Below are 13,394 nucleotides of genomic sequence, written 5' to 3'. Positions count from 1 at the left end.
ACTTGAACAGATGATTAAAAAAGATAATTAAAAGTAATAATGTTATTTTTAAATAAATAGCACATGATGCAGACGTTTTTTCAGATATTTATGTATTATTCTAACCTCAGCAACTTCAAATGATTAGTCATTTGTTAAAATGTTGATTGTAGAGTATGTATTTTTAGTGTAGGTAAAATTTTAAAAAATTAATTCTGTTTTTATAAAAAAAATTCGTAGTAAAAATGTATCATACCATTTAAATTAATGCATTCAAAATTATGTTTATGTAAAATTTAATTAACCAAAATGCCATGTGATGGAAGAAACGACAATTGCAGACGCCGCAGGGAATTATTAACCCAATTAAAATGTATTGTAGATTCTATGGATAGAAAGTGAGTAATCAATTTTTATTTTGTAATAAAAAATATTAATAGTCATTAATAAATACATTTAGAAAACCATGCGAATGGGATAAGCCATCAGCTCCACCACCAATAAATATTTGTAAAGATGTACCACCTCAACAAAATTCATTTGAATGCTATGTTAGTAAATTTAAATATTACATTCTATTAAATATGCATCGTAAAATAATTTAATTTACCTATAAGTTCTTTCGATCACTTTAGATCCCCATCAAAGATACTAAAAGTGTGTTTTTACGAGGTAGTGTGATGCACAGATGTGAATGTATCAAAAGAAATGGTTTACAGGATCGATGTATGATGTGGGATTGCATGGGTAAACCTGAATGTATGACAAAATTATATCCAATATGCGAGCCGGGTCAAAAAGCTCTTTCTAAATTTATGGAGCATGGAGATGTCAATGCTGCACTAGAAAAATTAATCGCAGCAGACAAAGCTCGTGAATTAGCTTTGGCAAATTACTGTAAGCTTGTTGGTCCTGAAGTGAATAATGATGGCATTGAACGTTTACCACCAGCATTCATTTCTCCCCCATCAACATTTTCAACATCACCATCTCCTAAAGACCCTAGAACTCAGCTAAAACATCAAAGAATGTACAACAACCAGCAACCTCAAAGACTTCAACAACCTTATCCACCAATGCAAGGGGCTCAACTATTACGTCAAGAGCCAATTTACCAACAGCCTATGAGTTATTCACATACACAGGAGCAACAACATCAGCATCAGCATCACCATCATTTTCATCCACAATATTTTGAATATCCTACATCTTTTACGAATAACCAACCAGCTTATCCACCACATCAAGAGCATTCGATGAATCAACGGTATCAATTTCAAATGCCTGCTCAATTTGTGCAGCAACCTCCTTCTCCTCCTCCTCCTAATCCTCCTTACATACAAAATAATTTTCTTCCATGTTAAATGTTTACATAATGAACTAGAGCCAATCGGATATAACAAACTTCAATAGATATTTTTATATTAATCACCAACGAATACATATTTATCTTGACCTCTCTTTAAAATAATACCTTCATCATTTAATTTAAATATAAAACGATTAAAATCTTGGATTATAACACCTCCTCTTGTAGCTATTTCACTTAGCTCATTTTTTGTAAATTCTGTATTTCCATCTCTTGTTTCCTCTCGTAGAAGTGCTATAAATGCTCTTACCTATAAAAATTGTTAAAATTATTAATTTATCATTTTACTATTCAAGTTACCAAATTTTATATCAGAGTAATTTTTATTATAAAAATCAATTATTTAAACTCACTTTGTTTCCTGTTATTCTACCGTTATCAACTTTCAAAGTTCCAATGAAACTCTTTTCTGGTACACTAGAAACCATGAACTGAAATAATTCAACAACATCTAAAGCATCTTGTTCAGTTGTTTCAGTTCGTAATTCCAATTTTGCTCGAGCCTAGAAAATTAATTATAAATCAAATATTGAATATAAAAGTATTATAAATATAAATGTAATCAAATACCTGAGTCAGTCTTATTAACGCTTCTAATTGTCTAGTAAATACTGGTAGAGATCCAAAAATATTTGGACATTCACGAAGTTTTAAATAAAAATCTTTCAATATTTCTCCTGATGCTACAGTTAACTTAGGTTTCACATATTGTCTTGCATATGCTACATATTTCCTTAAGAGAATTTGAGGTATTGTTTCATTATGTCCAAATGATACTAATCGTTCCATAAGCGAACTTTGTTGTTCATCACTTTGTTGGGAAGCTTGTAATCCATTTTGTTGTCGAGTATTAAAAAATCCTTTACGAGATTTAATTACATGTGCACATAAAAGAGTATCCCTTTGTTCATCAGGTCTATCTAACAATAAAAATATTAAATCAAATCTCGACAAAAGTGGTTGACTGAGATTCAAGTTTTCAATCAATGTTTTTGAAGCATCATAACGTCCACCTATTGGATTAGCAGCTGCTAAGATAGAAGTTCTAGCTTCTAATGAACAAATGATTCCAGATTTAGCAACACTGACACTCTGCTGTTCCATAGCTTCAAGTAGAGCTTGGTGTTGTGTTGGCATTTTATCAAATTCATCAATAATACAACAACCACTATCTGCTAAGACTAAGGCACCTGGCTCGAGAGCAAAATCTGTTGTTCCAGCTTCTTTAGTAAGTGTAACAGTTAAACCTGATGATGTGCTAGCATTACCACAAACATAAACACTTTGAGAAGCTATTTTTGAGCATGCTTGCAGCATTTGTGATTTTCCAAGACCAGGATCACCAACCATTAATACATGAATGTCATCTCGCGATGTTGATGTACCAGTTCCACCGAATAAACTTAATAGCAATCCAGTTTTAATCATTTCATGACCATAAATCGTTGGACAAAGTGAATGAACTAATAGATAAAATAAATCTTGACGATTATGAATTTTTTTTATTGCTATTAAATCTTTATTATCTAATTCTACGATACCAGTCGAATTTTTTCCCTGAGATTTATTTTTATTATCAACTATTGATACAGCTTCCATATATAAAGCATTGGAACTAGCATCTTTGCCTTTCTGTATCCCATCATCAGTACCACGAACTTTCACAACTCCTACGACTGTTACATCATCACCAGGTGCACAGGTGTCTACTAAATCATCAAACAGTTCTACTTCTAAAATTCTAGGCATTTTTCCACGATCTTCTTGTAGTGTATCCAAGTGTTCTTGCAATTTTACCACTTGATATGATATTGATCTCACATATGGAGAACTAAGTACTGGTTTAAATTTACCTTTTCCACATTCTTTACATCTTTTTGGCAATGTTAAAATTCCATTCGGTTGTTTTATTATTGTTTTTGCTTTACATGAAATGCAAGAAAATACAAACCATTGAGCTAATTGTTTCACACGACCAACTCGAATGATACAACCTCTTGTTGCTATCAATTTTCCATAAGAGCTGACTTTGATGTCACTTGATGGAATTAATGGTTTGTAATTGAATATTTTTACTCTCAACATATGAAGACTTTCAATAAGTTCATCTGAAGGTAAATTAATTACTGCCTGATGAAGTCCTAAACCTAAACAACTGAGAGTTACTTGAGGATTATCTTGTAGATCGCTTTCAAAGCTGCTCCAATCATCCATAAAATCTTTATCATTAAGAAAACTATCAACATTTACATTAAATGACGGCCCATCATTCGATATGCTAGCTGGGATAGCTGTGTTTTTATTAAAAAAATTTTCTGCTGCCTCCACTTTGCGAACAAGTAGTCGATCTTTACTTATATCTAATGAATAAAAATAAAAAATTATCACAAAGTCTTAGATTCTTTAAAAAGTATTAAATTATATTTATACCATTCATATCAAAGTATAAATGACAACCATGAAAACGGATGTTAGGATCATCTTTGATCGCATAAACATTTAAAAAAGAATCATTATCATCGATTGATGATCCTATCTCATCTTCTTCCTCATCATTATTGTCACTGTCATTGCTTGATCTATGAGAATTATTATCTCTCTTATTTGATTCTATTATATAAAAACAAAATCATATAAATAAATTAAATATTAATAAAAATTATTTAAATTAGAAATGTGCATTACGTGGTGCGTTGTTTTTGTTGGCATTGTTTGAACGTCTATAACCTTTTCGAAAGCGTCTCCAAGGTCTACTCATAATTGATATTATGAACTTATGACAAAACTATTCAAACATGAGGGTATTTTTTCGAAAAAATATTAAATAATATAAAGTAAAATGTAAAAACATTTATTAACACGCATCTCACTAGAGGACAATGCCCAAAAAATTACCGATGGGTCAATATTTGAATTTTTAGTTGGTACTCTCACCACAAGATGTCTGTAGTGTACATTTTTTTAATTTGTACTCTGGCACCCAGATGGCTCTACTATAAATAAAGGCAGCAGTAAATAATCTAATGGGCATTTTTTAAAATTTTTCCTTAGAACGAAATTTAAAAAGAAAAAGAGTACTTAGAGTAAACCCAACTAGAAAAAAACTATCCAGAAGGCATCTTTTAAACTCAGATAGGAAGATATCAAATTCCTATTGGATATTCTGGAAGTTATCTTAAAGATATCCAAAAAGATGACTATTTAAATGTCTGAAAGAAAGCCAAACAAACGTTTAAAAGAGAGCCAAGAAGATGTCCGATATACATCTAAAATCTTAAAAGTAAAATACTCTTATAAGAGTAAGTTAGTTCCTGATATTATTTTCTGTCGTAAGATTCATACGTAAATGCAGAAGCAAATTCGTATGGGACACTCGGTGTACTTACTGCAGATGTTCGCAGTTCTTTTGAACGATCATTGCAAAATTTTGTAATGCTTTTAAAAAATATTTTCTTGTGAACGAACTATGCTACTATTTAAATAGTATGCATTATCTTAATGAGTATGAAGTAACGAAAATTTTTCTATTTATTAAATTTATAGATAAAAGTAATTTTGTTAATTACTACCACAGACGGGAATTTATTTAATTATTGCGTTAAACTGCCTCAAATAACTGCTGAAGAAGTATATAAACAACCGTGTATGGTATACATTGGATATAACTTTAGTATCAGTTTTAAGGAATTTTCAAACTTGCAAAAATGTATTTGCAGAATAAAAAATACCTTGCGATAAAATTTTCTGCTTTGCTTGTTTTCATATTACTATCAAGTAAGTTATTAAAATTCGTTTCCTGAAAATTATAATGTTTAGTATCTGACCTTTAAAAACCATCCATTTAACTTTTTATTCTAATTTTAAATATTTTACTATTGTTGAAATACAGTACCGATCATTAATGTCGTTCGATTTTTTGAAGGTTCAACATGCGATGGTATGATACCTGAATATTCCATTAGTGCATTGAGAACAGCATTCGGCAGCCTTGGTAAACAGACCCTTCCAATTTCCCTTCCCAACTAAACTTTACATAATTTAGCATAAGGAGCAAAGGATGTTATCAATCAATTCATTAATTAAGATGTATTCAAAACATAATTTCTTGTGACAATCTACTAAGTCCAAATGATGTTCCTGTGCTAAACATTTAATTATTACAATAACTTCATCTGTACTTAATATTATTAAGGTATTGTATGATAACAAAATGCACTCTAATTTTTAGCCTATTTTGTTTATTATAATATTTATCATACTTTCAACATAAATTAAGATAAACATGATCGTTTATCATTAATTTTTTTAATAAAGTCAATTTGTAATCAATGTGACATTAAAGAAACTTTTCACCAAAATTAAATTGTACTTGTTTATCTGGGTCTTAAAGTATTATGCTGATGGAAATCAACAGTAGCCTTTATATTATGACACTGATTAATGTATTTATTTATATTGGCTGATATATAATCATATACGATAATATTCATAATCATATGAAATTTTAATAGAATTGATTCGAATAAAATTAATCCAAAGAAATCAGATTCATCACCAATAAAAATGAATAAGAAAATTCGGAAAGAATTCGAAAATTATAAATAGAAGACTTTGTAACAGAAAAATGAAGAAATTGTTGACTTCATCGAATGTTAAAAAAATTTTTCAGCTTTAGAAAAAATACAATAACACGAATAAAATTTAATATGAAAGAGGTCAAATAATTGTTATGTGCCTTACCTTTGTATATAATAAATAATCTATTATTTTTCATTTTTATTGCAAAAACGATAAAAGCAACAATAATTGTTAATAACATGCTTGGATAAAATTTCACGATAAAATTTTAATTGTTTTACATAAATAATAATAAGGTAATTATTTACTTCATTTAACATTGGTATTTTTTAAATAGTTATATTATTTAAAATAACCAGGAAATTTTGCTTATTAATTCTGTCACATATGAGTAAGTAAATCTCCCGTCAGTTTTTCAAATAAAATAAAAATTATTAATATAATTTTCAAATTAATCTATTTTTATTTTGACATGTGTAATACATTTTTTTTATTTAAACCGAAAAAACTATCATTAATAAAAGAAAGAACTTTAAATTTGATTATCATTAAATTAAATTATTTTTGAATCTTACATCTAACAATAAATATTTGTTTATAATTTTTATATACCATATTAATAATGCAATAAATATGTTACCTAAATTAAATTAAATTTTATTCATTATATCGAAATTAATAGCCCCTTGAACTACGCCAATTTGATGGCCTGATGAGAATTTCACAATTACAACTCCTCGGCCCTCATGTTTAGGAGTTAAACAAAACTCACAAGTTATTTCTTTCCCTGGCTTAATTGGTTTTGCGACTATGAATTTGAGTGTTTTTTTGTAAAAACCAACAGCTTCGATTGTGAATTTTCCTCTTGTCAAATCAGTTTTCAAGGGATTAATGAAAGTTGCAGTCATCTTTAGCTGCTGATCAACGATAACATCATCTTTTTTCTAATAAAAAAGTATAACAAATTAGTGATAAAAATATTCAAATTCATAATAAATTAAAGTGATGTATTTTTACCGTAATTTGTATCTTAGGCTTGTCAAATTCCAAATTTTCTTTCGCAAGAAATTCATAGTTTGTTCCATGAACTTTAGCTAAACACTTAACATTAACAATGCAATCATTGATTGTATTCATAATCTCTTTACATTTATCAAGATTAATATGAATTATTTTTTCATCTCCAGGTTGAATAGTGTGTTGATCATTTGTGACTTTCCATGGTTTGCCTACTCTTTTTCCTGTATAATGTTTTTTCTCAGCACAACATACCATTGAAACTGAGTACTCTTTCTCCAAATTCTTATTTTTAATCATAAGAATAGCACTAAATAAATGATTTATTTAAAAATTAATACATACAATTTTTATAAAACCCTATATATTTTTCTTACAACATACCCATAATTGTCTTTTGAAACGTTTTTGTCACATAACATGAAATCAAATTTAACATCAGAAAATTCTTCATTCATGTAATAACGACTGAAGTAATGGTTACATTGTTTCAAAGCCTTCTGGAATGATTCTCTTTCCATAGTGCTTCCTAAAATGTTAAATCAATTTTTATTATCTAAATACTTTTTTATGTTCATAAAAAATAATCATAAACAATTTAAAATGTTATTTCCCTTACATACCTTCAGGATGTTTGTACGAATGTGTTAAATCTTCTCTCGCCCACTTTCCTACAGCTTTTGTACTTATGTTCACTCCAATACTGAAAGAAGGTAGAGAAATTATTACAAATCCAATCCTCATAATGGTTATAATTATTAATTATGTTGTGACTAAGAACTAACCGATTTACATATTTTTCAAGGAGTTTCAAAGGTTCCGTTGGTCCACTATACTTCCAACACACTTCATCAGCATTAACTTCAGAATAGATAAACTTTCCATCATAAGGCAATAAAACATCACCATTTTTGATAGCTTCAACAGACATGGGACCACAACAGAACATACCATCACTTGCTTCTTGTGGTGTAGCATCAACTACTTGCCAACCGTCATACAAACCATCTCCAATATCTGGTCTTTTCATCCAAATTTCGTTCCAAACATGGAAATTCCTACGATATTAAAACATTTTTATATCACAATTAACAATTAATAACATCCTAAAAGATATATAAAAATTATTGTACCATATAGAATCATTAGTAATATCATCGATGTCTTTAGCATTGTCATCATAAAAGTAGTCGATAGTTAAACTACCCTCTGTATCATGAGCACTTTGATAATTAGTAACAACTCGACAAGGTAATCCCAAAGCTCGGCAAACAGTAGCTAAAACTCCAGCAAAGACCCAACATTGTCCGTAATTTACTGATTGCTTTTTATCGTAGTATTGTTGAAGAATTTCCTTGGATCCAGTCCATTTCCATGGAGGAGTACCATTTTCATACTCTTGTGTCCATCTGCCAGTTAAGACTCCATTATCATCATCATTAGAGTTTATTGCTGCCGTTAGTTTTCTTGATATCTTGATAGGATCATTTCTAGATGAAGCATCAACCTTTGCAATATCTGATACTAAATATAAAGCACAGTCAAGAATATTCTCCTCAAACTGAGCATATCTCCAGAATGCTGGTTCATTCACATGAAGTCGCCAAATGTAGCCAGTGTCTGCTAATATAAACTCCTTACGATGCTCTTCATCCTCAAGAAAGACATCGTCATCTAATGAGCAATAATTGTTAGAAACATTCTTCAGAAAAATTAATAAATACCAATAAATATTAAAAAATAGTTTTTACCTTTAGACCAAGGATTAAAAAGAAGATAAATTAGATGTTTTAGATTATAATGGTGAGATAAGTCAGGATTAGTTTTACTCTTTGCATCAATTTCAATTTTCCATTTTCCAATTATTGCATCCGCTGGTGAATAAATCTATTTAAAGAATTATAATTTACTAACCAGTATATTTTTTTAAGATTAAATAAATAAATAGTAAGTTAAAATGTACTTTAATAAGAGCAGAATTCTCTTTCCTTTCAAGGAGAGTAGCAGACCAATGTTTTTCTGGTAATTCTTCATCAGTACGTAGAGGGAAAATCACATGAGTACCATGTTTAAGAGAAGCAATTACACCAGTTAATGTAAAAGTAAAATAAATTTCATCAATCTCTTCGTTAAATTCTCGATTAAAATGTAACTTGAGGAAAAATTCTTGTCCACGTCTGACTACTAGTCGTTTTCCATCATCTTTCCGACGCATACGATCAAATCTAGAAGTGTTGTGATAGTTACCATTGACATGGATTAGAAGGTCTACATCTTTGATTACAAGATTATCAGGCTTCTTATCGACTTCTAGGAATGATTGAAAATTTATTTATCAGCAATTAAATTTATTTAAATTTTTAAACTAATTATAATCTACATACCATCTACTGCTGATTCAGATGTAGGATGAAAGTCAGCAACTACTGGCTTAATACGATTTCGAACACAATTCACTGATTCTGAATTTGATTGATCTGATTCATCATCTGAGTAATCTTCTTGATTATCAATTGATCGAGATGTCTCAATCAAACTAGGTTTATCATTACCAAAGAAAAAGCGAAATACTGATGCCATTTTTGGAAAGTTAAATAATTAATTCTCTTTTTCACGAACTCACAAAATATAATATCGACAAAATGATATTTTAATTAAGATCGTATCAACGTCTTCATCGACACCAACTTGACAATTGATTTTAAATTATTTCATGAACGATCTTTAATAACTTTGAAAAAATAGGCCGATTTTCTATTTCACTAATTTTGTAACATCATTGTGTTTTTATCTCTTAATTATTTATTATATATATTGACATACTTTAATTATTTATTATGATAATAACGATTTCAACAACAAAGTTACTGCATAATTAAGAATTTTGAGTTGATGAAACACTGATAAATTTCATGATGATGTAAATATGAGTGATTTGGTAGCATAGATGTAGAGATAAATATTAATTGTTCTTTTGAGTAATATAACTTATTATCGAATATCTAGTTATCACTATTATTAATTTTATTTTGATTTATTAGTGCAATAAAATTTATTTATATATTGTAAATAAGTTAAAATTATATTTATAGATTATTCAATTTTTATTTTGGATAACAATCAGTGGTGTGTAGTGATAAGAATTTATTTAAAACCTATTTTACCTCATACGTAAACTAAATTAATACCAAAGTATTGAAAATAATTGGCAGTTTATTATTTAATAATTACGTACTTTAATTAAATATTTAAAATAATACATTATCTTTAAGTTATTAGAAGCAAAAAAATATATTAAAATTGATGTATTTTCTTTTGTGGGCAAAGTCATCAAATGATAAAACAATTTCTAGTTATTTTAATTTTCTAATTATTATTGTAAACTCAATTATTTATTATAATTTATAATATGTGTATTATTTTCACTTGCCAACTTGGTCGACTATACACTTTATTTTCCTGATTAATCCAACGCAGCAGCTCCGGAAATAATTTCAATAAGTTCTCGAGTAATGACAGCTTGACGAGTACGGTTGAATGTTAAAGTAAGTTTATCAATCATTTCACCGGCATTTTTGCTAGCGTTATCCATAGCAGTCATTCTGCTGGATTGTTCACTGCATGCACCTTCTTTCATGGAATAGAAAAGCAATGAGGCTAAAGAGAACTCCAAATAGCTTTGAAGAACATCCTCATCAATAGAATCATAAATGGAAAGCTTTGGGGAAGCTGTTACAGCTTGTTTGTCAAATAATGGCAGTTCATCAATTTTGTAAGATACTACAGATCTAAATCTGTTATAGACGATGCTTCCAGATCCAAAACTATATCTGAAAATATATAATAAGGGTTATTATAGTTGAAGTACTTGAAAATTTTATCAAACAAGTTATCTTTAACAAAAATGTAAAAATTAATGATGTACCCAGAGTTCATGACCTCATTAGCAATTTTGGAAGCATCAGTAAATGTTGGTGGTCGTCGACCTACTTCAGATGCAACGAAGAGAATATTATTAGCAAACATTCGTGATAGTATTGCTCTTGATTTTTCTCCAATGCAAATAATTTTAGTGTTTTCACGTAAATTGGAATCTGCAAGTAATTTATCACGAATATTACGAGAAACTCCACTGTGGACGGCTCCACAAAGACCTCGATCACTCGTTACAGCGATCATTAGTTGTTTTGGTTCAGTTTCAGGTGGTTTGATTTCTGCTTGTTCATAAAAGATTTTGGTTCCTTGACCCAAAGGCCTTGCTTGTTTTAAATCTCGCTCAGCATGATTGTATTTAGCAGCTGACACCATCTTCATGGACTGGGTGATCTTCTGAATGTTTTTGACTGATTTTAAACGAATAGAGATAGCTTTTAGAGTGGCCATGCCTCTCTGTTGGTTTTGTTGTGGAGCAATTGCTGATACCCGGGGTACCAGGTTAGTCGTTTGACGGAACATCTTGATCTTATTTGTCCTTCACTAAAACAGGTATATGTATTTATTGGAACCACTTAGTAATTATAATGTGACATAACTTTATCATCAACAAAACTTTTAATCATTATTTAACATAAATGATTGATAAATTGGAGAATTAATCTTCAAAGCATTTATGTAATCGTCAGGTGAACTGTTAATAGACAATTTATTTTCGTGGATAAAGTGTGATATAATTAATTGACCATTTCAAAAAATGGGCATATTGAAAAAGTAAGTATAATAGAAAGAATTCATTAATTGTCTAGGATGGGTATTCTTATTGTAATTCAAGAAAAATAAGACAAATGTAAAAAAATTACCAGTTAGATTGTAATGATCGGAAAGACCCAGTCACAAAATTTACAAGATTGCCAACTCCATATCTGTGTATTTTCACAGCTTAGACTTGGCTGACATAAGATAGAGAAACATAATAATTTTTTTGATCGATAACGACCAGTAGTGCGAAAAACTGCTAATAGGTGTCTCTGTATAACCAGCGCGAAGATTTAAATAATTATGAAAATTATGAGCAAAGTATTAATTAAATCATTAAAATATGTATATTTATTGATGAAAAAATTGTAAATGTTTTACAAATTATTAATTGATTGTTTTTGCAAAAAAACTACCATTTTCTTTGCTAAATCTCTATATAAATTTGCATGTTCAGAATTAGGTTCAGCAAAAATGATTGGTTTTCCTGAATCACCACACTCTGATATTTTTTCGTTTAACGAAAACTTAGCTAAAATTGGAACTTCTAAAAATAATCAATTAAAAATTAATTACCATCACCATATAGATAAAAATAACAATGGATAATGTAATATAAATCGTTATTTACCAAGTTCTTGTGATAAATTCATGCTACCATCTCCAAACAGTGGAACTTCACTAGCACACTTTGGACAAATGATGCTTGACATATTTTCAACGATACCAGCAATGGGGATTGATAATTTTTGAAACATCTTAGCTCCTCGTCGAGCTACATCTAAAGCTGCCTTTTGAGGTGTTGTGACAATTAGAACACCACTGAGAGGAATATTTTGAGTTAATGACAAAAGAGTATCACCAGTTCCAGGTGGAGTATCAATTATAAGATAATCAAGAGGACCCCAAGCTACTTTACGTAACAAAGTATCTAATGCACCCATCACCATTAATCCTCTCCATATTACTGGACTTTTTTTATCGACTAAAAATCCCATCGACATACTAAAACAATATTTTGAATAAAAAATTATTCTAATCAGCAAAAACTTTGATAGACAGTCTAAAATAGAAGAGAACCATTTAATGCCATAATTTACAAGAGGTTCGATGAACTTCTCATCATTAGTAAGCGGTGCTTCATTAAGATTCATCATAAGAGGTATCGTAGGGCCAAATATATCAGCATCTAGTAGCCCTATTTTTTTCTCTGGTTCGATAATTTTAAGTGCAGTGGCTAAATTAACACTAGTCGTAGATTTTCCTACTCCACCTTTTCCTGAAGCAACTAGTACAATTTGTTTTACTCCTTTTATGGGCTTTTTTTCTGGAAGACCTTTACTCAATATTTGTTGACGTCTTTTTTGTTCATTCAATTCATTTTCCGAAGTGGATGATGATGCCCAACACTAAATTAAAATGTGATAAATAAATTTAATTGCTTGTTTATCATTTTATTTGCTGAAAAATAATTTATAATTACAATCAGTACTTCTATTTTAATTCAGTTTTTTTGCAAATAATTGCTTACTTTCAAAATTGTTGTCAATTGTTTATGTCGAGACTTGTAATTGGTTAATTTTAAACAATACATTGAAAACAATGTCGACATGTTTACAATTTGTTGTACGATGAAGTTAAATAAAAAAATATTCGTTAATATATTAATGAGATAGTGGTTGCAATTTTATGTATGAAATATTTGTTTTTAAGTCATTTAATTTATGTTGTGCAATTTAAAACCACAATAACCGTGGTT

The 13,394-nt window shown here is 29.4% G+C and overlaps 5 protein-coding genes across 5 annotated transcripts; 1 reads left to right on the top strand and 4 right to left on the bottom strand.

Annotated features, from left to right (window-relative positions):
• Nucleotides 1-154: 154 nt before the first annotated feature.
• On the top strand, nucleotides 155-1,374 carry LOC118074094 (uncharacterized). Its single transcript, XM_035095005.1, has 3 exons — nucleotides 155-377; nucleotides 440-530; nucleotides 615-1,374. The coding sequence occupies exons 1-3, from the start codon at nucleotides 289-291 to the stop codon at nucleotides 1,341-1,343; spliced, it is 909 nt and encodes a 302-aa protein (XP_034950896.1). The 5' UTR covers nucleotides 155-288; the 3' UTR covers nucleotides 1,344-1,374.
• Nucleotides 1,375-1,384: 10 nt separating this feature from the next.
• LOC118074091 (DNA helicase MCM8-like) lies at nucleotides 1,385-4,235 on the bottom strand. The gene is made up of 5 exons (XM_035095004.1): nucleotides 4,034-4,235; nucleotides 3,779-3,958; nucleotides 1,919-3,708; nucleotides 1,702-1,851; nucleotides 1,385-1,598 (listed from the first exon to the last, which is right to left on the bottom strand). The coding sequence occupies exons 1-5, from the start codon at nucleotides 4,104-4,106 to the stop codon at nucleotides 1,404-1,406; spliced, it is 2,388 nt and encodes a 795-aa protein (XP_034950895.1). The 5' UTR covers nucleotides 4,107-4,235; the 3' UTR covers nucleotides 1,385-1,403.
• Nucleotides 4,236-6,576: 2,341 nt separating this feature from the next.
• On the bottom strand, nucleotides 6,577-9,523 carry LOC118072874 (annulin-like). The gene is made up of 9 exons (XM_035093031.1): nucleotides 9,328-9,523; nucleotides 8,907-9,253; nucleotides 8,695-8,830; nucleotides 8,077-8,617; nucleotides 7,729-8,001; nucleotides 7,567-7,646; nucleotides 7,328-7,472; nucleotides 6,944-7,253; nucleotides 6,577-6,870 (listed from the first exon to the last, which is right to left on the bottom strand). Exons 1-9 carry the CDS (start codon nucleotides 9,521-9,523, stop codon nucleotides 6,577-6,579), a joined length of 2,322 nt encoding a protein of 773 aa, XP_034948922.1.
• Nucleotides 9,524-10,293: 770 nt separating this feature from the next.
• On the bottom strand, nucleotides 10,294-11,835 carry ATPsyngamma (ATP synthase, gamma subunit). Its single transcript, XM_035094955.1, has 3 exons — nucleotides 11,740-11,835; nucleotides 10,869-11,419; nucleotides 10,294-10,773 (listed from the first exon to the last, which is right to left on the bottom strand). Exons 2-3 carry the CDS (start codon nucleotides 11,396-11,398, stop codon nucleotides 10,407-10,409), a joined length of 897 nt encoding a protein of 298 aa, XP_034950846.1. The 5' UTR covers nucleotides 11,399-11,419; nucleotides 11,740-11,835; the 3' UTR covers nucleotides 10,294-10,406.
• Nucleotides 11,836-12,012: 177 nt separating this feature from the next.
• Nubpl (NUBP iron-sulfur cluster assembly factor, mitochondrial) lies at nucleotides 12,013-13,299 on the bottom strand. The gene is made up of 4 exons (XM_035093017.1): nucleotides 13,167-13,299; nucleotides 12,716-13,044; nucleotides 12,267-12,640; nucleotides 12,013-12,182 (listed from the first exon to the last, which is right to left on the bottom strand). The coding sequence occupies exons 1-4, from the start codon at nucleotides 13,245-13,247 to the stop codon at nucleotides 12,013-12,015; spliced, it is 954 nt and encodes a 317-aa protein (XP_034948908.1). The 5' UTR covers nucleotides 13,248-13,299.
• Nucleotides 13,300-13,394: the final 95 nt, after the last annotated feature.

The sequence above is a fragment of the Chelonus insularis genome, unplaced genomic scaffold, assembly GCF_013357705.1.
Source record: "Chelonus insularis isolate UGA/USDA-ARS -01 unplaced genomic scaffold, ASM1335770v1 contig_131_pilon, whole genome shotgun sequence".
NCBI classification, from domain to species: Eukaryota; Metazoa; Arthropoda; class Insecta; order Hymenoptera; family Braconidae; genus Chelonus; species Chelonus insularis.
Note: the sequence above shows the minus strand (reverse complement) of the source record. Positions and strands in the feature narration are given on the sequence as shown.